Source organism: Ovis aries, chromosome 24, assembly GCF_016772045.2.
Source record: "Ovis aries strain OAR_USU_Benz2616 breed Rambouillet chromosome 24, ARS-UI_Ramb_v3.0, whole genome shotgun sequence".
NCBI lineage: Eukaryota > Metazoa > Chordata > Mammalia > Artiodactyla > Bovidae > Ovis > Ovis aries.
In genome coordinates this window covers 22,983,220-23,010,088 of record NC_056077.1, presented here as the reverse complement: position 1 = coordinate 23,010,088, position 26,869 = coordinate 22,983,220, and the positions used below count along the sequence as shown (strand labels likewise).

General features: G+C 42.7%; 1 protein-coding gene and 1 long non-coding RNA gene across 12 annotated transcripts in view; one reads left to right on the top strand and one right to left on the bottom strand.

Moving 5' to 3' along the window:
- TNRC6A (trinucleotide repeat containing adaptor 6A) overlaps positions 1 to 26,869 on the bottom strand; it is a 224,545-nt gene that overhangs the window by 9,441 nt on the left and 188,235 nt on the right. For 6 of the 11 annotated variants that reach the window (XM_027961152.3, XM_060406206.1, XM_060406207.1 and 3 more), the window contains 13 exons: positions 22,124 to 24,700; positions 20,731 to 20,907; positions 19,852 to 20,027; positions 18,696 to 18,728; positions 17,098 to 17,178; positions 16,712 to 16,763; positions 12,543 to 12,685; positions 12,002 to 12,148; positions 11,699 to 11,836; positions 11,472 to 11,600; positions 10,937 to 11,014; positions 10,465 to 10,675; positions 7,221 to 7,352 (listed from right to left, as the gene is read on the bottom strand). In XM_027961152.3, the coding sequence (XP_027816953.1) occupies positions 7,221 to 7,352; positions 10,465 to 10,675; positions 10,937 to 11,014; positions 11,472 to 11,600; positions 11,699 to 11,836; positions 12,002 to 12,148; positions 12,543 to 12,685; positions 16,712 to 16,763; positions 17,098 to 17,178; positions 18,696 to 18,728; positions 19,852 to 20,027; positions 20,731 to 20,907; positions 22,124 to 24,700 (4,074 nt within the window). The remainder of the gene's footprint in view (positions 1 to 7,220; positions 7,353 to 10,464; positions 10,676 to 10,936; positions 11,015 to 11,471; positions 11,601 to 11,698; positions 11,837 to 12,001; positions 12,149 to 12,542; positions 12,686 to 16,711; positions 16,764 to 17,097; positions 17,179 to 18,695; positions 18,729 to 19,851; positions 20,028 to 20,730; positions 20,908 to 22,123; positions 24,701 to 26,869) is intronic. The other 5 variants (XM_027961153.3, XM_060406202.1, XM_060406204.1 and 2 more) reach the window with 1 other exon arrangement.
- On the top strand, positions 1,047 to 8,278 carry LOC132658599 (uncharacterized). Its single transcript, XR_009598456.1, has 2 exons — positions 1,047 to 1,380; positions 5,355 to 8,278. It is a non-coding gene; the product is annotated as an uncharacterized LOC132658599 (long non-coding RNA).

Here is a 26,869-nt window from a genome sequence, read left to right as displayed (position 1 = left end):
AGAGAAACTGTTTGCCACTTCTCAGAAACTGAAAGATCATTTGGTCCGAAAAATAGTAAACGGGAGAGTAAACAACATGAAGGAGCTGGGCCCTGATCTTGAAGGGCAGGGACGACCAGGGACATTTCGTCGTAAATGCTTGGAATTCAAAGATCCTGAGGTGGGGTGTTGCGTATTCTAGCTGCCCGGCCCCACCGCTGCAGACTGACCGATGCCGTCTGTTCCCTCAAGCCTTCAGAATCGGCAACACCCTCAGACAGGGCTTTCTAGGACTTGGCAATGAGTTCATTGTATCGAAGGGTTTTAGGAAGGGAACTCATACGAATACAGTTCCATTTATTTTGAAGTCACATTTGCTGTAGTGTGGAAAAGAGAAGGCAGGCTAGCTCGGAAGCAGGGAGACCATTAGGAGACACAACAGATGCATAAGCTGAAAAGCAGAAATAGGCCCTATTCAGAGATGGACTGGATGGGGAGACTGGAGGAGGGAAGAGATCGAGAACAGCTCTTAGGCTCAAAACGGGCACTACTCGGAGATGGACTGGATGGGGAGACTGGAGGAAGGAAGAGATCGAGAATAGCTCTTAGGCTCAAACACCCACCAACTGATGAGTACGTAAACGAAACGTGGTACGTGTGATCCAATTCAACTATAAAAAGTAATGAACTGCAGCATGCTGCAACATGGATGAACCTTGAAAACGTTATGCTAAGCCAGAAGTGCCGGCCTTAAGAGACCAGATATTACATGCTTCCACTTACACGGAATGTCCAATACAGACAAAGCTACAGCAAACACTTATGGCTAATGGAGGTGGGAGGAATGACACCAAAGGGGTTCCTCTGGGGAAATGTTCAACAACTGATTGTGTGATGCGTACACAACTCTGAGAACGTACTAAAAGCCACAGAAGCGTACGCTTCAAAAGGAGACCTGTCCATGGAAATTATCTCAGTCAACTTTTTTAAAAAGAGACTGCCTCTTAAGTTTCTAGATTCAGTTTCTGGAAAGGGGAGGAGCAAGGGTGAAGAAAGTGAAACCTATCAGATCCCTCTGGGGTTCTCCTGCGTACAAAAGCTTTTCCATGTCTCCCATTTCTTGTTTGTAGAAAAAAGATTTTGGCCTCCTAGACCTTCCCTGAGTTCCAAACAGCTGAATCAATTAGGGCAGGGAAGGAACGCAGAAACAAAGGAAAGGCAGTCAAGAAACAACAGCATGGCTCTGGGCCAGGTTCTGCATCCTCCTCCCAGGATATGCGTTAACAACCCTCAGCCGGGTGGAGGACGTTGACTGCAGGCTGAGCACCAGCTCGGGACCCAAGAGGATGGGACCAGAAGGCTAGTGGCTGAGATTCCTGAACCACCACCCACCAGAGGAAGGTAACACCCCCGCAGGCCCCCCCCCCCCACGCCCTTCAATTTTGCCCATAAAAAGCCTCTTCCCCTGAAAACCATGGCGAGTTGGGCTTTCTGAGAACCAGCTAACATTCTCCTCACTTGGCCTTGCAGTGCACTATTCCAAACTCTGACATTTCCATTTGTTTGGCCTCACTGTGCGTCAGACACACAAAACTGGATTAGCAACAAAACCAAAGTGTCTTGTCCACTGTAGATTTTGAAACAGATGTGAGGAAAGTTTTGGTTCATGGACTTAAGGCTGCTCCAGCTATGAGCTTCTGGTAAAATACAGGACCTCATGCCACTCACTGGTGGGCACTAACCCAACCCTGACTTGAATCAGTTATCCCACCAATTTCACTGCCGTCTCTTCTCTGGCTTCCTCATCTAGCTATTACTTTTATCTGAGTGAACTATGTATCTTAGCTGAATTAAAGCCACTTGGAAATAAAGTAGGATATATAAAGTAGTAGTTTTAAGTAACACAGTAAGTAAGCATGATTATCAAATTTCAAGTGACTAATTCTTATGCAAGAACCAGCAATGATAAAAGCACTCCCTGTCCTCTGCTTTTTAAAAAGAAACAATTTCTACTTATTAAAACTTCATTTTGTTAAAAAGTAAAATAGATGTGAGTTAAGTGTTAGCCATGGTCCAATTACATTCTATCAGTCACTACATGGGAGAACATCAAAAAAACGAAACATAAAAGTTCTGTGGGAGATTTTAGTTTAAGCAAATAGAGCTGGATTTACACTGAGAAATGGCCCTGTCTTAGAGGGAGGGCACTCATCACATAACAATGATGGCCATGGGAATAACGAAGAAGGGTGAGACCCACTGGTCACTTATGTGTCTCACCCTGGTTAGTGCTTACGTGCTTCAGAGATATTGCCTTACTCATCCTCAAAACACCACAAGGGGTTCTGTTATTACTCCCATTGGGCAGATGAGGGATTGAAGTTCAGAAAGGTTAAGTTACTTGCCACTAGCTAATACGCAGCAGTTATATATTGATTCTAGGATCCGCATTTCTTTTGACATTTTTACCACTGTCTCAGCTGCCACTTTTAAGGGAAATTCCAGATGTAGTACACCACTGAGAGGCAAGTTAGCTTAGAATTCGGGGCTGCTTGATTCATGTTCCAAGGTTCCTTCAATTACATGGCAATTTCACCTTCAATTTCGGGTAATCATCAGTCCAGTGTGTACAAAGCTGCAAACTGACCTTTAAGCCAAGGTTAGTCCAAGTTTTAAGAGAAAATCCAATGAAAAGGAAAGGAATCGATGTCACAAAATATCCTTTTAATACTAAGCAGGGGAACATAGATCTGATGTTACTTAAGTTAGAAAACAAGTCTCTCCTAGCTCTTCCTTGTCTAAAATCACTAAACCCTGTCAGTTTTGCTTCCTACATAACTCTTTTTTTCTGTGATTGCAAAGATTTCAGAATCATTTTGTTTTGGGTTCCCTGTACATAGCATACAGTCAGGTTTTACTTTAGGATTCAATATGAATTTCTTTTAATAAATTAGTTTGACCCACTTACATTAATCAAATCGATATATATTTGGTTTTAGTTCTTTCATATAACTTTATATGATGCCTTTTACTTCTTTATAAGCAACAGCCCTCAACTCTAAAATAAACGTATTCCTGCTCCTGAACATGGTACTTTTCCCTGGGTGACGAGGGGCAAGGGGTTATATAAACTGGTGAAGAAAACAGAATCATAGGACCGTAAAGTATTACAAATACCCCAGAGCCCAGTCCAACCCTCACTGCTCCACAACTCCGGGGTTAAATGTCCTTGTCTCCACTCTATTCGCCTGGTGTTTTGACTGTGGAAGGTGCACACAAAAGGCTTAGCACAGCAGGGCTAGGCTGCACATGGCAAAGAGCTCCAAGACGAGCCCTTGATGGTTGCTGGGCTCCTGTAGTTCAGAGGAGCCTGCCAGATAAGAGATCCTTTGCATAACCATGGCCAAGCCAGCGTTTATGATAACAACGGGACTTGTGGGGAACATCTGTTCTGTGCATGGGGCCTGGGTCATGCTCTTTTTGTCTCAACACACAGGGAACCCAAAACAAAATGATTTGGAAATCTTGGCAATCACAGAAAAAAAGAGTTATGTATGTAGGGTCTGCAGGGTGCTGGAGATTGACACGCAGATGTGTTAACGACTATACAACTGACTCCCGATAGAAACTGAGGACACCAAGGCTTCAGTGAGCTTCTCTGCTTGGCAATACTTTGTACACGTTCTCACACGCTGTTGCTGGGAGAATCAAGTCCAAGAGATTGCCCTGAGAGGGGACGACAACAGAAAGCTTCTCTTAGTTTCTCCTGGACTCTCTTCTATGCACCTTTTGCCTTTGCTGATTTTAGGCTGTGTTCTTGTGCTGTAACAAACCATAACCATGAGTATTACAGCTTTTCTGAGTTCTGTGAGTTCTTTAGGGAAACTAGTGTACCTGGGGATCTCTGACACAGACAGTTCTCTTGACTTTGCCCTTTCTTCTCAGCTCCACAACTATCTTACCAGCCCGCTAAGCTTCACTAGATGGAGATAAAAATAGAACCTGTGTAAGACTGCGATGCAAGTTACCACAGCCAGCCAAACCTTTCCCACAGGCCTCTCCCGTCTCCAGCCCATGTCTGACGTGAGCCTGAATACTGCGGCCAGATCACTCCCCCTTAAAAAGTGATCTCTACACCCCTCTGCTACTATTAGAAAAACAGCCCCACTCTCTAGGCATAGAACTACAAATGCAGTAGGGCCAACCAGGTTTTATTAACAAGTGAAGCAAGCTGCCTTTTGAAAAAAAAAAAAAAAATCCCATGGTCCTTCCTGAAGTAAAAACACATTCCAGGGAAATATTCCTCTGGTTAGGGAGTATAGAAAAATATTTCTCCACCAGTGGGAGGGAAAGTCCAAGTGGGAGGGGAGTGGGAGGAATGAGCGAGTGAGCACAGGGCAGCAGCCACTCAGCTCGGGACGGAGACGGCGCTGGAGCTCGGTGCCGGCAGAGCTTTCCATTCAGCGGAGATGCCAGAAATCTGAACACGAAACTCTGTGAATGTTTAAACGGATGCTGGTCCCAAGAAAATTATTTTCAAAATAGTGAGGGTCTAACAGCACGTAACACACAGACCCGCCATTTGGGGATCACTCCCAAAATACATGAAGTTAGATCCCGATTTTATTTTTATAAGGGGAAAAAAACCAAACTGCACCAAAATATTAATAACAGAAATAAAATGATTAACGTTTCCCTTTGTAAAGAAAACAGAAAACAAAGCAAACAAAAAGAATGTGCCTGAGAAGAAGACGCCAAATCTCCACCAGGATGAAAAGATATAGCAAGAGAAGGAAAAGAACCACGGAGCAAACAGGAGGAGTTCAGGGAGAAAACGATAGTATCATCAACCAGAGTGACTACGACACGGAAAAGCGCCTTCACTCAACAGACTGAAAAGCTTAAAAAACAAAAGCACAACCTTTTGAAACCTGAAATTTAGAGGGAATTTAGCCAGCATTTTTTAATAACTATAAATGGAGTATAACCTCCAAAAACTGGTAATCACTATACTGGACGCTTGTAACTTATGTAATACTCAACTCTATATTAAGAAACAAGAATAGGAACTTACACCGAAGCAAAGGAAAAGCATCAACTTCCTCTTTATTCTGAAGAGAATGTTACTAGAACATGTTCACTAGACTGCTATGTATACAGGTATTAAAGTATTTACTGTCTAAGCTATTTACTAAAAAACTTAAAAATTCACTGCTCACATTCCAGGTTTATGCAGAATTAAACACTAAAATGCATGGTAAAAAAAAAAAATGATAAAAAGCAGGTAAGTTTAAAGAAAGAGAAGAGAAGATAGGAGCTTTATGCTATCTCATTGCATCCTCAATAGTTTACGCTGTTTCCTTTCCACTTCACAGACGCAAACACTATGCAAGAACTACGATCAAATCCCAAGTCTGACTTCAAAACCTACGCTGCGTGACGACACGCCATTTACACAATGCACGTTATATCCCGGTAAGCCCTGGGTAAGCATACCAAGCACTTGAGAATATGATACATATTATAACAGCAGTGCAAGGAAGGAAATATTTCATTTTTACAAAGAAACTGAGGCTCAGACATGGAAAAATTTATTTTAACGAGAAGACAGACAATCATAAGGTAGAAACACTTCTCTGGGTCTCTGCATCCTGTCTCTCCACTCATTCTCCTCCAGGTTTCTTTATTCCTGGTGGCTCCAAGATTCTGTCTGTATTCCCTTCTATGCTCCATCAGTCTGGGCAACCTCGTCCATGTCCATGACATCAACATTCTGATGAATACCAAATCTTACCCCAGCCCAGATTTTTCTTCCGAATACTAAGCCTCTACTAGGCTTGTCCATGTTGAGCTATTTCCAAAATATTAACATCACACTCTAAAATCAAGCCATTATCTGTCCCAGCAGGCCTGTTTCACTTCCTTCATTTCCTCTACCAATAAATGCATTATCGTCCACTCATCCTTTCACCTAGGAAAGGTTCCCCGAGTGCTGCAGTGCGCTCAATGGGACTAGATAAGCAAAGCACAGCCTCACTCCTCCCTGTGACGGAGACAGGCCTAGATGGATACTAACATAAGAAAGATATGCATAGGAGGTGCTATTCCAGCACAAAGCCTGGAGGAGGCTTCTTGAAAATGACCTTTGAGCCCAGGGTGAGGTATAAGATTGGACTGAGGAAGGAGATAAACACAGGAGGCGCAGAATGAGCGAAGTTAGTTACCCAGTCCCTCTGTCCTTAATTCTAATGCTCCCCTCAAGGCACTCCCTCTTCTCATGTCTGTTTCCCTCCTTCTCACTCTGGCTCCTTTAAGCCTTGGCACCTTTAGATGGCCACGTGTTTCAGCTTTAGAGTGATTTTCAGGCACAGAAGCGTTCCTTGACTGCCCCATGCCTACTACTGCGGCTGTACCCTGCTCCCCCTCTCTCGCTTGGGCTGTCAGCCCCCACACATGCCCGCGTGGCAGAACTCACCAGGCTATCCTGTCTCTGAACTTTTCTCACGCTACCCTTTCCATGTTTCTCCAGTCCTTTGGCAAACTCTTGAAGACTCGGTTCAGAGGAGCCCCTGTTTAAAGCCTTTGTAGACCTGCCACACCCATGGTTTGTTACTCCTTACTCACTTTTCCAGTGGAGTTACAATCTTATACTGTTTATCCTTTTATATGTATTAATTCTCAGAGCACCTGTCACAGCGAACTCAAGTTGTTTATACGTTTATTTTTGCTACCAAACAATGAGCTCCTTCAGGGCAAGTACTTTTCACCTGCACACTCAACTCTATGCACATATGTACACCCGAATCTATTTATTCCAGGTGGCTGAGCACAGCTCTTGGAAAGCAGAAAAGATTTCCTTAACATTTACTAAATGAATGGATAAGAAACTATCAGAAATCAAGTTTTGTTTTCTTTTAATGGTGCAAATCTTTAATCCCTTACATCAGACTGAACTGAATAAATGGTAAGTAGAACATTAAAACAGTAAAAAAGCAAAAAATTAAACGACCATCTAAAGAGGGAATACGTGAAAAAATAAATGTGTACTCTGACCTCTGTTTCTCACAATAGCAAAATAAAGGTCTTTTATTTTAACTAAGATTCAATAAATAAAGCACTTTTTAATAATGAGGAAAGGTTCTTAAGAGAATTTAGTTATGAAAATATATATTTAAAAATAAGGCCTAAGTTTAGTATTTGACAGGTTTTAGAAAGTCAGAATATAAGAATGTATCTTATACCATGTTTGCTGGAGTTTTGATCCAAAGATGTGTTCACAGAAATGCTGTCCACTGTAGTCCACTTCCTCAGTCTTGACTGTGGCTCTTTAATACTGTTCATATCCATATTTACATTCAAGTTTGAGTTCAAGCCTAAAAATAGATGAAAATTTTTAAAAACCACTTTATAAAAATATAGCGCATCCTCCTTCTGGTACCACAACTTTCATTTTCTAGAAAAACATATGCAGTTAATCTAGTGTTTTCAATCCTGTCTAATGTTCCTTAATAAATATCCTGCAAATGTGGCACAGCCAAATGATTATAGACAAAGGCAAGGCAGGCAGGACAGATACTCTGGGCTCCTGGCCAAGGTCACGCAGAAACGTCGTCAGAAGAAAAAGCCTAGCTAGGGTACCAGAGAAAGTAATACACAGAAATTCTAAAGAGCTAGCTAACACTCAATAATATAAAATTTTAAACCTAAAGAAATTCTGAAGAGCTAGGTAATACTCCATAATATACATTTTTAAACCACAAAACTGTCAGTACTATACTTGCATTAACTGTGGAAAACTAAATTCTCAGGCAGCCAAGTAATTGTTTAGCTACTAAAATATATCTCTTTAGAAATTTCCCAACAGTACCATGCATGAAGAATTACAAATGATCATGTTCATTTGCTAACTTTTGCTTATAAACAACAATTTTCAACTGCCTTACCCACCAAAGGATACTGTTATTTAAAAGTAAAACTGTCCTGCTGTAAGGGCAGGACTGTACCTAAGGGCAAGACGCTTATATCGCAAGGCGCAACTTGATTTGCTTGTCACACATATCGGCCTTAGATATTCTCTTGGAACAAAGACGGAAATTTCTATCTTAGTCACTGACCATTAAGCCAGTGTTTCTTGAAGTGTGATCCTGGGGACCATCATCTACAGAATATCTGAGATGCTCGTTAAAAATGAAAACTTTCCAATTCCCTGCTTCTACTGCAGAGGGCACAGGTTTAATCCCTAGTTTGGGAACTAAGATACCACAAGTCATGCAGTGAGTCAAAAAAAAAAAAAAAAGAATTGATGACAGATGTTTTCTTTAGCTGAAATATGCACAGGGTAAGAAATTAAAAGCATATAAATGGGCATACAATGAAAAGTAAGTCAAGATGAGTTCTTAAAAAGTATGTGAGGTTCTATTACTTCTCTGCTTAAATCTTTCCAGTGCTGAAATCCACACTAACATTCCATATGCCATCAAAAAAAAAAAAAAAGGAAATAAATTTTAAAAAAGAAAGAAAACTTTTCAGCAAGAGCCAGAATCTTTGTTTAATATATCCAAATGGTTCTTTAAAGTTTCAAAATAAATGGTTTTTAGATACTGGGTCTGGTGGAGAGTCCATGTGATACTAGGTCAAACTTAAAACTTTAATAATATAAATTCGCTAATATCACCCCTATTTGGAAAAAGTAATTAAATTTACTGCCCTCTGGACTCAGTAGGCGGAAAGCTTTTCAGGTGAAGGTTTAGACAGTAAATCTCTTAGACTCAGTGGGTCACACGGTCTGAGTGTCTTTATGCAACTCTGTTGTAGCACAAAAGCAGCTAAGAAATACATTAACAAAAGGGCATGGCTGTGTTCCAATAAAATTTTATTTACAAAATCAGGCAGCTAGACAAATTTGACTGATGGACTGTAGTTTGCCAGTGCCTGAGTTAGACAACCACACTGGTGCTTGCCTGAGTTAAAGCAGGCTTCCTAATCAGGGGAAAGTCTCTTGCTCTGAGGCTGGCCAGGATAGAAAGTGCTTATTTAGAAACTTATCTCCTCAGTGGCCCAATCTATATGCTCAGTATGTAATCACACAGTGAGAGTCACTTCCTTTCACTAGTGAGACCAAAACCTCTCAATGTACACCCGAGTATTCTTTCATCACCATACTGCTGTCTCTGGGAGGACATGGCCTCTATGGTATTCGCCAAACAGACAAAGGAATGTAAAAAGATTGCTGCTGCTGCTGCTAAATCACTTCAGTGGTGTCCGACTCTGTGCAACGCCATAGACGGCAGCCCACCAGGGATTGCCAGGTAAGAACACTGGAGTGGGTTGCCATTTCCTTCTCCAATGCATGAAAGTGAAAAGGGAAAGTGAAGTCGGTCAGTCATGTCTGACTCAGCGACCCCATGGACAGCAGCCTACCAGGCTCCTCCGTCCATGGGATTTTCCAGGCAAGAGTACTGGAGTGGGGTGCCATTAGTTCCATCGATGTCCTAGCTGAGTCCATAACGAAACCAGGGAGAGCTGAGTTATGTATCAGGTCCAGCCAACATGAAATGGGAGCAGGGATAACAGCAGGCCCAACCTCCGCCCACAGCCCAGAACATGCTAGTTAACTGAACATCTTCAACAAAGTTGGGCTAGTAACCAAAGAAGCTGGTTTACAAAAGAGAAAGAAATAGGAAAACAAACAGGGTGCGAATGATCAAAGGTCAAAAGATATTCAAAGGCACAAGAAGAAAAGGGACCTAAGGAAGAAGACAAATAAACCTGAAATTCCCAGAGGGAACGAAAAACCTGGAGACATAAGAGAGGGGTTGGGGGGAAGCAAATGTAAATGCAATAAAAGCAATTTCTTCTCTCATCCCTGTTACATTTATGCCAGTAATTTACTGTAAACGTTTACACAATAGTTAAAATCTCAGAGGTGACTGTTCCAAGTTATTTCTACAAAGCAGCAAAGCTCAAAATTTCTCGGGTGTGCTATAATAATTTCAGTCCTCCCCTCCCCTTCATACCCTATAATGAAGATATCTGAGTCTTAAAAAGAAATATACGTAATGTTAACTCATTTCAAACGAGCATCTGACTCTCTCTGACCCCATGGACTGCAGCCCACCAGGCTCCTCTGTCCGTGGGATTCCCCAGGCAAGAATACCGAAGTGGGCTGCCATTTCCTTCTCCAGGGGATCTTCCTGACCCAGGGATCGAACCACGTCTCTTGCATCTCCTGCACTGGCAGGTGGATTCTTACCACTGCACCAACGGGGCATGGGCTTCGTGGAATGTGTAATTTTCTTGAACAGAGAGAGACGTTCCTGAAGTAAGGAGAGAGGCTAATGCTAGAAGAAGTGTGGCCACTCAGAGATGGAGCAGCTAAAGAACCACGTGGCGCTCACGAGAGAAAAACTGGACAGGTCAGAAAGCAAGAGCTCAACTTGTGATCACCAAGCACCAGCCCAATGCTTTGGCCAAGGAGAAACCCACCTATAGGGAAGTTGCTGAAAGCATTTATTGGTGACGGCCCTTTTTGCAGCTCAGGTGTAGTGTGGGGCATGACATTTTCGAGGAAAGACTTCATGGCTGGCTGATGGAGTGACTGCTGCTGAGATGGCGGAGTTTGCTGCTTCACCAACAGGTTTGGATCAAGCTGACGAGACTGTTGCATCATCTGCTGCTGCACACTAAGAGGTCGACCCTTAAAAAGACAAAACGATTGGGGAAAATTGGGGAGATAAGTCTTTACGGATATCTTCGAGCCCCCCTTCATTTTTGAATTCAGTTCCTCCTCATCAGGAAGGTGAAGAATCACTGTCCACCAGTTAATAAGACTTCCAGGCAGACAGAAGACTTAATAGTGTTTTCCATTACATTTTAATAAAGGCATTTCAACTGCCTTGTCACAATGGAATTGATCTAAGTTGAGTGTGAGCAAAGCAAGGGGAAGGACCACATCTACCTGCTGGTCTTGCTGCTGCCGGTTCCCAGAAGGCACGCTTCTCTGACTCTGCGCCCTTTGCTGCTGCGCTAACAATCGCTGGAAGGAAAAGTGCAAACAGGTCGTCAGCATCACATCATCACAGACAAGCGTGCTGCAGAGTGACTGCGGCAGAGGGACCTACAAAGGCATGGCTCCATCGAGTTGATGCATCACGCCCTGCCTCATCCAGTGCCATCTCTTGTTTGGACTCGCTGGCCTCCAGCCATTCTGGTGAATTCAGTCCTTGGCTCAATCCAAACTTCCACTTCATCAGGTAAACGTTTCCCAATCATCCTACTCTCACGGCCACTCCAGACTTGGCTGGGCTTGCTCACACCACATCCTGCCCTTCCAGTTTACCATCTGCCTTCACTTAAGAGACTAGAAGCTCCCTGAGGGCCACGACTCTGCCCACTCTGCCTACTGAAAAACACTTTCTGCGCAGACTCTAGTGTGGAGTTCACAGTAGACAATGAGCGTACGCTGAGTAAGGCTGTGATTCTATTCCACTTACCTGTAACTGGGAGATCTGAGAAAGCTGGTTTAGTTGGGATAGCTGGTTCAGCATGGCTACCTGCTGAGGGCCAAAGAGCGGATTCAGGCCACCGTTGTTTGGTGCATACTTCAGCAATGAAACTGGAACCTGAGGATCACAATGGTGAGTTAACTATGTTGATAAAAGAAACTCAAGCTCGCAATACACAAAACACAGTAGAGAGTCTAGTGGAGAAGCTTATTCACCTGAGGGGAGAGTAATGGAGGAGGCACTTGAGCACGGAGACTAGGCTGAGATGAACTGAGAGGTTGTGCTGGAGGCTGCTGCATGCCCCGGGGTTGTGCTGCTGTGTTTCCAACACCGAACATACTGGGATTGCCATTCTACGAAAACAAACCGCCACCACCAAATAACACTGGGATCCTTTAGGGACTAACATCCCATTACCACACACTGTAATTCTGATTTAAACACAGCAACTACATGTAAGAGAGCTCTTATTACTTATACAAATCAACAGAGAGCCTGAAATACACGTGTGGACTTACCTGTCTAACAGAATTCAAGTTTTGCATACCCAGCCCTGCTATGGAGCCCAGGGCCTGGTTAGGTAGTGCACTATTTGAAGGGGGAAGCTTCATGCTTTGACTGGACATAAACTGCATGTTTTGGGATTCATCTGCTACAATGCCATCCTGATTGGACAGACAGAAAGACGTGCAACACCAGCCAAGCAAACAAGTGGAAGGGAGAAATCATTGCAGCAACAGGAGAGAAGTCACATGACATTCCAGCATCAACAGGAAACAGGTAGAGAACAGAAGAGATCAGATTAGTGTTAATTCTAGAGCACACAAAAAGAACCAAACATATTTTACAGGGTTAAGAGGAAAATATGAATACAATCCCTGTAATCAACTGCGACATAAAAGGACAGTGAACTACAAGCCCAGTAATATTTGGAACTGGGTCAGAGCACTTCATATTATATTAAATGTTCTAAACTATTAATGAGAAATTATGCTATGAAATGTATTGCTTTCTTGGCCACAGGGGTAAAACAAGACAGAAAACAGACAGACAACTTACCTTATCAAAATAAGGACTGCGCTCCATGGAAGACTCTTTGGAAATCTGAGGCCGAGAACCAGGGCCTTTCCCGACCGTTCGATTGTAATCACCAATATTTAGGCTATGTTTCTCTATCTCCATTCGTTTGTCTTGTAACATTCCTAACAAATGCAGGAAATTATGTCATCAAGTAGGCAGAGAATTAACCTATTTAGTTTCAGATGAATTTACAATAGAAAGAGAAATACTTCCAAACCAAAATGACTTCCGCCTTGACATGTGAAAAATGCATAGCATTTAATAAACCTTATATTCCTCACACGTTAGGTTTAGCAGACACTATTATTTTACTGAACCAAATAACTTGACAACAGACTAGTAAAGAGAAAGGTAAGATATCGCTGGTCATCTCAAATCTGCTTAGTTTTATAACAACACAGTTTCCAGTAACAAACAACAGGAACAGCACCGTGACTAACCATCACCCAGCAGATGCTTACAATGTGCCAGGCACTGCTGTGAACTCTACTATCATCACCCCATTCAGCAGATGGGAAAGATCTTCCTCTCCCTAAGGGCTTGCTCTGCTCTCCTCACTGACTTTTCTGCAATAAATATGACCTCCTCTCCTCTCATGGTATCCCTGTGTCTAGCAACAATCTGTGCTTGGAACAGCCAGCTCCCAGGCTACCATCCTAAACAAAGCTCTAACTTCACATCCTTACCACATTATGCCTGTCCGGAGTCCTCCTCTCTCCAAGCTGAGCCCACTTCTTTGTTTCTTTTATGTTGGGATGTACTCAGTATGTTCAAGGTCTCAGTCTTTCAACTCTCTTCAAACTGGCCTCCCTTAGGCTTATTCACCATCAAGGTGATCCTCAAATACCAACGTCTACTCTGACCTGACGCCTGTGCTCAGTGGCACATCTTCAACCGCCTGCTGGGCACCGTCACTTGAATGCCCCTTCGTCACTTCTAACCGGAAAAACCAAGCACGATATTGCCCTTCGATCTCATGGGGCTCAGAGGCAGTGTCTTTGCTCTCCTAGTCACACAAACTTGAGACCTTGGTTTTCAACTTGTTAAAACTGCAGTCCATTCCCTTGTTCGTTAGGCTCCATCCTCAGATCTCACCCACAATTTCTTTGCAACTGCTGTCCTCCTTTGAGAGAGCTGCTGCTGTTGCCACCATGACACACCCACCTTTACCACCCTCATTTTAGGCGAGTGGAAAGGAAAAATTTTTAACAAAAGGAAGTAGAGTCGCGCAGTCATGTCTGACTCTTGTGACTCCATGAATTATAGCCCACCAGGTTCCTCTGTCCATGGGATTCTCCAGTCAAGAATACTGGAGTGAGTTGCCATTCCCTTCTCCAGGGGATCTTCTCGACCCAGGGACTGAACCCGGGGCTGCTGCACTGCAAGCAAATTCTTTACTGTCTGAGCCACCAAAAGGAAAGTATTCTTCAATAAGCATTTGCAACAAATTCTTTCCTGTTCCCTTTCCCTCTGTTAATTCACTGAAACATCCAAGATAGCCATTTTCAACTCTTTTCCTCACTTTTGACATCTAACCTAGGCAACTTTTCTCTCAAATCTCTAAGTTGTTCTTTCCTAAAAATCCACATTATTTTTGCCTACCTAATAAAATCTTTTTTTAAAAAGGTAGTGTGATACATCCTCTCCCCAAACCATTCCTCCATTCGGCATCACTTCAGAAACCATCTGAGCTCCAAATGTGGCAGCCTTCCCTTGACCAATCGTTTAAGAAGGCCCTTAGCGCTTGGCTAAGTTACCAGTGACACTCCTCCTAACCTCCAGGGTCAAATCCATACCAGGACAATCACTTGTTCCATTTCTCGTGATATCTTTCCTTAAATGCCATTTTTTGCCCCTGGACTTTGTCTTTGGTCTATCACTCTAAAACCCCTCCTTTTTTTTAACTTTTTAAATTTTTTGGCCACATCACGCAGCTTGCAGGACCTTAGTTCCCCAACCAGAGAACCGAGGCCCATGGCCGTGAAAGCACAGAGTCCTAACTGCTGGACCGGCAGGGAATTCCCTCCATAACCTATTTTTGAAGCTGTACTACCATTAATGTCTAATTTAATTATACTTATTATCTCCAGCCCTACCTTTTATAAGCTCCACACCCAGATTTCTTTTTTTACTAGTTACTGGATATCACCACATGATTTTCATAGCAACTTTGAACTCAGCAATCTTGTCTATCCAACCTATTACGTATTTCCTATCTCAAATAATGGCAGTTACTGGTTTCTTGTCTCTCAGCTCCAAATTCACCCTTGTTGACTGCTCTCTGAAACTGTATCTGGGCTCTACATTTTCTTCCTTCGCCAACTGGCACTGAGGTTTTATCAGCAAGGGGCACTGGAGAGACGCTGCAGGCAGAAGTTTTGCCTACTTGCTCTTGGAGGCTTTGGCAGTGCTTCCAGCTTCTCCTGTGCCCTACCCTCGCAGTTCAGGGTGGTGAGCCTCACCCGAGGCCAGCTTCTACCACCATTCCCAAATACCTCCAAGCAGCTCTGTAGCAGTGTCTATGGTGACACAGCCCTCCATGAGAAGCTTGTCCCAGTGCCCTAGAAGGGTAATTGCCAGCAAGTCCCAACAACATAGCATCCCAGCAACTTCTCTTGCCATTCAGTGAGTCATGTGGGAGGGAGGGCCTTGTCCTCATAGGAACAGACACATATTCTGGATATGGATTCCGCCCCCCCCCCCCACCCCCTTACCATCCATGGTCTCACAGAGGCCTTATCCATCACTCCTCACAGCACTGTCTGGTCAAGAACTCATTTCATAGCAAAGAAAAGAGTAATAATGCGCTTAACTGGTCTTACCACAGATATCCAAAAGTAGCTAGCCAAACTGAAAGGTAGAAGTGGTTACTGAAGACTCAGGTACAAAGCAAACTGAGAGACAACACCCTAAAAGGACGCAGCAAGAACCCAAAGGTGAAAGCAGAAGTGGCTTCTCTCACCATTCACCTAATTAGCAACAATTCTGCGTGTTACCTACTGCTCATCTATGTTAGCTGTACAGGCCACTTTCTTCTTTCTCTTCGCTTTTTCCATTTTTAAGCTGCTGACAGTTGACTTTTACAATTTAGTCTCTAGGTTACTTCTTGTATCAGCTATTCATATATTCTTAGGCGGTCCTGTTATTATCTCTTCCTAGCCAATCCCTCATCAATCTAACAGTAATTCTTTACATCTGTATTAAACTTCGCCTGTTCAAATTACTACATGGTCCCTCGCCTCCATCTGAACTTAGACTAAACCAGTAACACTACCACCTACAAAACTGTCCAGACAAAAGGCTGGGAATTATCTTTTACCATACCCTTGTGCTCATCCTCTCTAACAAACTGGTTCAAACAAATTATCAACTTGTACTGATTCTGATCCCTATCTCTCCACTGAATTAAGATTGTCCCCACCAACTGTCTTAGCGAAGAGCTATGAAAATTCTCACCAGCTACAGCAACAAAATCTCTAACTGGTTTGCTATGCTTAGTAACTTTTAGTCTTCCTTCGCTGCCAATGTTTTCTGTCCCAAGATTTTCAATCTACAGCCATGATTATTTTTCTAAAACATAAATCCAAATCATTCCATTCTCCTGCTTACAATTCTTTAATCTCTTATTTTCAGAATAAAGCTCAGACACCCAAGTGCCATATGATTTAGCCCTCACCTCGTTTTCTAGCAAATCCACCTAGGAACAGCTTTTACTGACAGCACATTCCCACCACCACAGTCAGTTTCTATCTATTCTTCAACTACAGGGAACTACTTGCCGTTTCTCCAATATGGCTTCAGATGCTTCTGTCACTGTATCTGGGCCTCTGTAAAAAGTGTTCCCTAAATTAAGAAAGACTGTCTCACCCAACCTGGATAACTTATTCTTGACAGGACTAAATCTGCAGTAACCAAAGACCAGCAGTACCATTAGCTTAGATTTGCACAGTGATTTACACTTTAAAAGGCACACCAAATCGCATAATCCCCACATTCTAATGTACGCCAAAGAGAACAGAACACTGAAGCAGAAACCCAGAGCTCCCTCTCCTGGTTGAGGTCAATGCTCTTTCAGTTGGATTATGTCACAGGTGAGTCTCCCTATCAATGATGAATATGAAACTCAAGCTGATTTAATTTTTTCTCACCTCCAGAAAGGTCCATCTTATTGCTCTGTACATTTTCTTCTGGCGAGTCTCTCTGAAAAAGAAAAAAGTAGCTTGTCAGTTGACCTTAACTTGCAAAGGAAAATAAAAGTGAAGCATTTTACTTTATTTAATTATTTGTGAAATTTAAGTGGATCATAAAACCTCATTTTTCATTGCCACACATGATAAAAAATAATAAAAGAAAATATGTGATCAGTATTTTTAGCTGTAACTATAAAAATAAATAATTCATGGAAAATTTTATTCTAACCTCAGCATATTCATAGCGACTCAGAGAACAATTAAAGAAAACAAAAAAATGAAATTAGGGTAAGTTTATGAACCACCATTAAAAGGGGAGGAGGTTGCTAAGAAAACATACTTACCGAAAAACTGATATTTGAAAACTGTTTAACAAATGGATTTATCCATGCTTCTTCTTGTTTGTTTCCACCTTTCATCATTCCCTTTGTAAAATAAAAGAGCAGAAAGATGCCATGGCCATCTCTATTTATCTGGGTATAGTGATGGATTAATTAAATTTCAAGACAACTCCCAACTCTCATTTTTAGCCAATAATTTCTCCTCCAACCAACTCTTCTCACAGAGTTGTTAATAATTAAAAATCAACTTATTTGATTTTCAACTTCCTTTGCTCCAGTCCTCTGGTATAGCTGTAATGCACAGAGAAATCTCTAAGGGCAAGCAGTCAGAAGGAAAAGACAGAAGCAAAGGGCCTTGATGACCCACAGAAAGTAAACAGGTCCTCTGGATAATGGAGAACTGTTCATCAGACAGTTTCCAATACACAAGTGGACTGTGTTCTAAAAAATTAATTATAATTTGGATTTGTAGAATTCTCACACCAAAGCAAAGTAAAAATAGTCACTAGGCTCTCAGGTTAGTCCAAAGAAACCAATTAAAACCATAATTTAATTATGCTATGTGCACTGTACTGAAAAAACACCATATGTTTCCATAAGAAAGAGTATTTTAAAATTCCAATTTCTGTTGCCAAGAACACAATATCCCCAGCAGCAACTAAAGCTGGGATCCTTCCTACTTGGTGTTGGCTTTCCGTGGCTGGTTGGGGTATAAGGTACGGAAACCACTTGGAAACATGAGCCGAGAGAACAAACGGCCCACGATTAGCAGCCTGGTAGACAGGGAGGCTGGAAGCCACAGAGACCAAGGCCGCCCATAAACGATCACAGAACCATTCTCAGTTTGCTGCCATAATTTCCCTAGCCCGTTGCTACTACCTGTTCCTTCTGACTGTGGAACAGAACACAGCTTCGTAATTTCCCCTTGAAAGCAGGTCTCTGAAGCAAGCATCTAACCCTTTCCAAGGTTTCTGAAGTTGACTTTGATTCCTTTTCCTCTTTTACTCCCACCCCATACTTAACTGGTTGCTAAAATCTGTCTCTTTAATCCCAAATGTCTCTCAAATCAGTCCCTTCTACTAAATATTTATTTCTGCTTCCCAATTCAGGCCGTCCTTTCTAACCTGAATGAATGCAGAAGTTTCCTAAATGAGATCATTAACTTTGGTCTTTCTTCCAATTTTAAAAACCAAACTGATGCTGCCTTTTATTCAGTTTGATTGGCTCCATACATTATGCTAAATAAAGTTCAAATTATCTGGCATGCTACTGAAAACACTTTAGTATCTGCCCCTAATCTAACTGTGGAGTAGACTGTCACCTCTTCCCCCCAACAGTCTGTATTTCAGGCTACCACTTTTCCTAACACATCCCACTCCCAGGCATCTTCGAAACTCAAGCTAACACTCCTTAGAGCACTCCTCACACCCCCATACGAAACCCTGAGCTCCCGGAAGTATGCACTTATCCTAGTGTTTTTGAACCCCCAGCACTAAGCACAGTACCTGGCACACAGCAGAGGCTAAATAAATATTTGCAGTTGCTTTCTAAAAGATTTTTACTAGTAGAAACAAAGGAGAAAGAGTAAAAAGGCTACACACCCTTTCCCTTCTCCTTTTTTTGCCACTCAGACCCTGTAAGGAAAGACAAAGTCATAAAACAGCATGGTCCAGTGGGAAGAACACAGGGTTTGGAACTGGAAGACCTACACTTAAATCCTTGCTCTGTCACTAGTTATGCAACTTGGGGCAAGCCACCACCTTTTCCAGTTTCAAACTCCTTATCAGTATTCTATCTCAGAAGGTTATGAGGATCAAATGATTTATGTAAAATACGGGAAAATGATTCATACGCTATACGGTGAGGCAACAGGCAATTGCAGCCCAATGAAAAGTCTTCAAAATGAAAATGACAGGTCCTAGACTTAGAGCCCCAGGCTCAAAAGGGAGGGACCCTGGCCATGGGCTACTGGTATCTGACTTCTGAGGTCCCTCAAAAAGAATTCATTCTCAAACAGGTTGGAAAGGATGTATCAGAATCACCTGGGGGGACTAAGCACATATTTTGAAAATGAGCCCCAAGAAAATCTGACACTAGTCTTCTCAAACTTGGCTCTGTATCAGAAACACTTGGCGAGCTTGTTGAGAACAAGAAACTTGGCTCAATTTCCAAATCAACAGTAGGCCTAGGGTATAGGAAATTACACTTTTAACAAAGGCCTTACAATTCTGATGCAGAGCCAGGTCTGGAATAAGGTTTGTCTACATATAAAAGCAAAACCAAGTGCTCTACTCATTCCTAGAGATTTCAGTCCCAGGACCTTACTGAGTAGAGAAGGGACGAAGATGGGGGATGAATAACGAGCACGGAAACTCTGGGTAACGCGGAGGCTCGGGGCTCCAGGTGAGGCGGTGGAATGGGAGATGGACTGGCAGTGGGACAGGAGGCGTCAGCATGGAGGTCTGCCCTTCTCTTCATCCTCCCCACTGCAGGCACCATCCTGGGGTGAGGTTGTCCCAGGTAGCACTGGTGGAGGGGGAGGAGGCGAGAGATGCCAAGCTGTAGCCGTGGGGAGAAAGGACCTTCCCGTGGTCCTAGGTCTCTCTAGGTGGCCGCCCACACAGGAAGCTCTACCTAAGCTGGGGACTGCCTGGACTATACTGACTGCCATAAGTGGGCAGGCAAGCACGTAATCTTCTGTGGGGCAACTACCTTTGGAATTTAAAGTTTCAAGGGCTTTGCCCTTGAAATGTTTACCTTCGAAGACATTTTCTTTGTATATGGTGGCCAATTTAAAGATGAATTAAGCTCTTGAGATGAATTACTATTCCACATTCCAATCTCTACATCTTCTTCCTCTTCCCAGCCAGTGGGGCGATTTCCAGGCAAGGGCATATCATCACCACACCAGCCGTCTTGCATAGATTTTGGCCCTGATTGTGGATTTGTGACAAAAAGAAACATGCTACAGTCAAACAATTCTTTCCGGAGGATGAGCACTCATTAACGGGGCAGAGCGGGGGACAACCTAGAGACCCTCTTTCATTTCCCTTCCCAGGTTTGCATGGCAAAAATGTATGTTAAATACTGAGCTAAAAGCTAAACAAGAATTTATTTTTAGTAACATTTTCAATAGAACACTTCTCATGCTTTTACAAATCAGAGGGTTCCTAAACATGGGACATTGGTGGCATTCATGTTCGTTTATTTGCTTAGGGCCACGAGGATGAATGGAATTTTTAAAAATTCATCTTAATACATATTTTTAAAGAGAATGGCCCAAAAGTGCAGCATGCAGGTCAGAAGCAAAAAGTATCTCATCACTATACTTGGTCTTTGGAATCCCTACAAGAATAGTAACAATGTCTGTCTGAATATTGAGGGTCCTTCCTGAACTCTGCTCATTATCTGTACAGTATTTAGGGACCTGTCTGGTACCTGAGCCAGACCACTTGGATATGTGTCCCCAAGACTATTATACTCAGTCTCTTGTGTTGGATAGCATGAAAGTTGCTTGACAATTACAATAATATGTGGATACATTATCAACGTCATAAACGTTATCCAATTACTTAATTACAGTCAATGAGATCACCACTGCTATCCAACGGAAACCAGGAATTATCAGTAACTTACCAGATTTGCTTAATGTTTGTGGACCAACAGAGCTGGAGCCCCACGTGGATGTGCTGGATGCCGCAGCAATGGGTTCGCCCCAGCTAGGCCCACTGTCTACGGGTTTACCCCAGGCTGAAGTACCATTATCCACAGTTGTGGCTGGAGTTGAAGTCTCCCCCCAGGGCTCACCCCAGCCTTTAGAAAGTGTGGGAAAAGAAGTCATCAGCAGGTTGAAGGGGTAATAAGGAATACTTAGGGAACAAAAGAAGACCTTCACATTTGTGTATTAAATAATGATGCTGTGATGGGCAAAAAGGATGGCCTCTGTTTTAGGTAAAGACGACAAATAATTTTCCATTATTATAATCCAACTATAATTTTTTTTCACCTCTTCTTTCAGAATTGCCCTCAAGGTGCACAGCAGATTCTTTTGAATAACCTTAATTATGGTAAGTCATCCTCCTTTGAGGATGAATTTAATTCCTATAAAAGCCAAGTCATTCTGAGTCAAACCTAGTCAAGCAGGTGATCAAGCTGGCTAACAGAATGTGCATAAAACTTTTATTATAACTACAACCTTTCAACATCACTGTTCTGGAAAATGTAGTTTAATATAAGACTAATGATAGGTAGGCATCCTACTTGTATATGCTGGACAACGCTTCTTAAAATTTATTAGGCTGTCCAAAGCCAACCGTAATCAACTAAGGCTAAGCTAAGCCATAAATACATTGTTTTAAAAGAACCACAACAGCCTTCCCCTTAGATACACACACATTTCTTCTTAGAATTAAATCTAAATTAATAATACTCAGAAAAAAGAATTAGGCACTGAAATGTTAGTTCATGAAAACACTTCTGTCTCTACATCCAACAGGATTATTATTCAACGAAACCTCCATTAAAAAGACAGCACATCTCAATGACAACTAGTGAAAATGTCACTGTCACACGCATACACGCTGTATTCAACATGCCTACTTAAATAAATCCCTTCTATGGCCAATTACAGTATCTAGATTTTTAGAGGACTGTACTTTTAGGTACTTGTTTTATTTCTGGGGATAGTCAAACAATAAAACCAAAATGTTAACGGCTCAAGTCAGAAAAAGTGAGATGAGGAAAGTGCACAGTATTCCCACTTGACGTCCCTTTTCCAATCCTGCCGTCTATAACTTTCTGGATAGAGAATGGAGTACGTGGGATTCACAGCCAATACTACCAAAGGCAGAGCCGTTTCCTGACAGTAACACCTTCCCCATAATCTTCTTCCCTACAAACTTCTCCTGGATTAGAGTTTAAAAAAAAAATTGGTTTGTGTGCACATCCAAAATCAGTAAATTGAAACAAGGCTCCTGCGACTATGAAGCACTATGAGAAATAATCAAGACTGCAGAAAACGAGAACTTACCGGAGCCACCGCTTGCCTCTTTGTTTGAGATGGTACCTGCAGACGGTAGCAACTGGTGTACCTGTGCTTGCTGGTCTGAGCGGCTGCTGCCATTTGGGACGTTTTTGTTCCACATGTTCACATTTTTGTAGTTGTATTTGCTGGGATCTCCCCAAGCTGAAGTCCCATCGTCAATCTCCATTTTGCGACGTATGGATTCTGGGGATGGCTCCTCCCAGCCCGTGGGTTCTTCCTCTTTCGCTGGGGCTGGCATAGGTCCTCCCAGCCAGCCTGTACCAGGAGGTTTGCCTGTCGCCGGCGGGATGCCCCAAGATCCGACAATGTCTTGTTGCTTGTTCCAGTCTGGAGAACTGACCGGCTTTGATGAATCTCCCCAACCTAGAGACTGATTAGACTTTGGAGGGTCTCCCCATCCCTGGGAAGGATTCGGTTTAGAAGATTCGTCCCAGCCTGATGAATTATTTGGATTAATGTTATTTCCCCATGTAAAAGAACTGGTTTTACCGAGTTCATTCCAACCAGAAACAGACCTATCACTGTCACTACCTCCTGAGCTAGACTTCTTGTTAGCCTCTCCCCAATGGTTACTCCTTGAAGTTTCTCCCCAGTTATCACTGGCAGAGACGGACCACCCTTGGTTTGACTTTTGTCCATCACCCCATCCCTGTTTGTTCTTTTGCGAATCATTCCATGCGGACTTCTCTTCTTTGCAGTTCCCCCACTGATTGCTCTTGACCATTCCTGTAGCAGCAGAGTCATCTTCCCATCCCCCCTGGCAGCTTGAGCCTTTGGAATCTCCCCACCTCAGAGCAGGTTTGGGATCTCCCCACCCCGATACAGATGAGGTATCATTACTACTAGGGCTAGTCTTATCTACACATGCCCCTGAGTTAAAAGTCTGTGTTGCAGAGCTTCCCCAGGCCTCTGTCCCATTGTCAGTCTTTCTCTCCCCTCTAGGTGATGTTTCAGTATCCCAGGCAGTATTCTGCTTAATAGGAGTCTGTCCCCAGCCAGAGTTGGACAGGACACGGGGGTCTAAGTCAGTTCTGTTCACAATGCTTTGGAGTAACGTGTGCTGGTCCACTTTTCTTCTCTCTCTGCTCTGATTTTCCCCAGTCACCTTCTCCTCGAGGCGTCCAGTGCTTTCTGTACTACCTTCACTCTCCACTGTACCTCCCGTTTTGGCCCACACGCTGTTTTGCTCATTCGTCTGAGATGCGGCAGAACCCTGATCCTCTTCCTCAGTAGACTTCCATCCGTTTGTAAACTTCTTACCGTTGCCATCCGCACTGTCACTGGAATGCTGATTGCTAGGCAGTTTGTTCCATTCCACGCTGGGTATATTAGTGCCAGTGTTCTGTGCAGGAGCTCCCCATCCTCTTCGACTTCCTCCAGAATTTGCACCATTTCCCCAGGATGCACTCTGGGAATTCACTGCTCCGGACTCCCACACGCCGCCTCCTTTATTTGTGTTAACTTGAAAGTTAGTGCCCACAGGCCCGTTTATGCCAGGCTGCATTAGAGTTGCATTCACAGTGTCACCATTAGCTTGGCCATTAGGGCTTGAACATTTGTCTCCAGAGTAATTAGAACCATAGGCACCCCATGTAGTACCGTAAGAGCCTCCACTTTTTGACTCTCCATTGCTAAGGTGAGAAAGGGAAGTGCCGTTTACAACCGAGGGAGCCTGTATCTGAGGATGATTCATTGTGCTCACACGCCAGGCCCCTGTATTACTAGGCAGTTCATTATTCTGTACTGAACCGGAGTTTGGTAAACTAGAGGTCATAAAGTTAGTAGTGTTATTTGGTCCAGTCATTTCAGCGGCAATATTTTGAGGTTGACCACTGAATGAAACCTTCTGTGTACCACTTACTTCAGATTCACAAGTTTCCTGAAGGCTTCCCCAGGTACCATGGGTGGAAGCACCACCCACTTTAGAGTTAATACTCTGATTGTTAGGCATCTGGCCTAAGGGACTGCACTGAATATTGATGCCAGAACTACCACTCCCTACAGGCCCTTTTAGGGCAAGTCCGTTGTTCTCTAATACTGGCCAGGCACCATGGTTGCTAGCTGAATTCAAAGTGCTTGGATTTAACCCTCCATTTGATGAAGAACTTACAGTGCCCCAAGCATTCATCCTATTGTTGCTACTTTCCGATTTGCTTTCAGGAGCATCCACAGAGGCCTGACATGTGCTTATTATGGCTCCATGGGAAAAGCCCCACGGCCCAGTGCTATTTCCGTGGCCCACATTATTGCTGCTGCTACCAACCACAAACTTGTTCTGGGATCCAAGTCCAGCGCTATTCCGAAGGCCATCATTTTCACCACCTGTGCTCCCTGAAGCCATGATAGTGATGGGTCGCTCTGATTCAGAACTGGAGGCAGAATCAGCATCCATACATTCTGAAACCAACTCCGGATCACTGCCAGGGGCTGAGGGCCATGCTTCTTTCTCAGGGGAGTCGTTCACAACAGCATTCTTACAGTTTGTACTAGAGTCACTTGTAGACGACACAGGTCCCCGCTCTGAATTTTCATAATGGGATCCTGGAGTATTGTGGTTTATATCTAGAATAAAGAAGAAACACAAAAAAAATCAAGTGTTTGGAAAAATGATGAATATATTATAAATGTGTATGGCTCCTCAACAAAATATAACGCTTGGCAATATAATTACAAGGGCACTGGTTATATCCCAGCCACGAACTTTCCGTATTCAATAATTAATTCCACATAGGCAGGAAATTTGTTGCTTGGTTCATTATGTTATTCCAAGAGCACAGAGTAGTACCTGGAACATAATAGCTCCTCAATATATATGTGAATGAATGAATGAACATATCAGCAAATAAAGAATTTGGAGTCAGGAAGAACAAGGTAGAAATGATTTATTAGGACGATGGAGCAACCTAGGCTTGGAGGCCCAACCTCAGAAAGAAAGGGGCTGGGATGCAAATGGGAAATGACAAGTGGACAGGCCAAACTTGGTGAAATGTACTAGAAATATATTAGGAATCCTTTTTTATCCACATGTTTTTAGAATAGCTATTTCACACAACTGTTTTGGGTATTATAACAAGTTTGTAAGAATTATAAAGCCTTTTCCATTATATTTGCATTTCATTAGTGTTCAAATTCAATCTGAAAAATACAGCACACAAGTAGAAATACTGCCTTCATAAAAATGTGTTAAGAGTCATGTTTATTAGAAGACAACAAAAAACAGTTGATATGCTAAAGATCAAAGTTATGATTAAAAATTCAACTGCTGACATTGAAGACATTAATGACTAGTCATATAATCCTATAAACTTCAGACTTATTGGTATGTATTATCATCTAGTTATTTTATTGCTTATAAAATTGTCCCAAATGCATCACTCTCATTCAGTTTAAAAATCTGGTTAAGTTAGGAATCTTCAGAGATAAGATGTGGGCATTTAGACTGTCCTCAGGGGGTTGTTCATATTGTAGTTCTTTACTACAGTAGTCATCAGCATCATATTTAGTGTTTGTAAGTAATACATATGCTTAAGTCATGTCCTAGATATAATGAACCAAACACTAGGTGCTATAAGCCCAGAAAGTAAAATATCACTCATTGTGAGGGTATAGTGAAATGAAAGTCACTCAGTTGTCTCCGACTCTTTGCAACCCCATGGACTGTAACCTTGCCAGATTCCTTTGTCATGGACTTCTCCAGGCCAAAATACTGGAGTGGGTAGTCGTTCCCTTCTCCAGGGGATCTTTCCAACCCACGGGACGAATCCAGGCCTTTTGCATTGCAGGGGGATTCTTTACTGTCTGAGGAACCAGAAAAGCCCACGAGGGTATTGCTGATATGGAAAATCAGATTCAACATGCATCATTATTTCTCAAAGCATAATTGCTAAGCAGCAAAAGGTGAAGAGCTAGAACAAGTAGCAAAAAACAAGGGGGGGGGGGATTAAACAGAGACCAAAAACGTATACATAACTCATTAAATATATATATTTTCTTAGAAGTTCTCTAAGTGCTTCTGACTTCCACTCTCTAACTAAAAATTACTTGGCAGTTCGAAGCTTCCAAGGAAAGCCTTTCATCTTTCAGTGCCCACGAGGAGGATTTTTCTCAGGAAATAAAGGACACAAAAACATCAGTCTCACTAACAAACAGTGCCTGCACTGCTGGCAATATCATTCAGCATGCTGGAGCACAAGCTCTATGTGGAATACTGTCACTGAATCCTTGAAACAGCCCTAGAGTAGGCATTACCTTCCCTTTACAGATGAAGAAATGGAGGCTCAAGGGCTGTAGAAAATAAGGTGAGAAAATCAGAATTCATCCTAAAGTAAAAAAGCAAGGTGGCTCAGAACATAGCTGGGACTCTAGAGATACCCAGACTGAGGTCTGTGTAGCAGCTGTATGACCAAACTAGTAAGATGGGAATATACACAGCACATACGGACTTCTTTACCTGGTTGTTAGTTAACCTAGTTTCATACGTAAAGTATGCAGCTCACTGCTGGCTTCAAATAAGTGCTCTATGAAGGGCAGTTTGGTGCAGTGATGCAGAGTAAAACTCTCGAAGCCAGCCTGCTTGGGTTTAAAAGTCACTCTGTTATCTACCATCTGTGTGACTACAGGTAAGACCCTCAAATCTTCCTGTGCCTTGGACTCTTCATCTATAAAGTGGGAATAGTAATAGTAGTTACCTCACAGAGTTGCAAGGATTAAATGATTGCTAACTAAAATTGC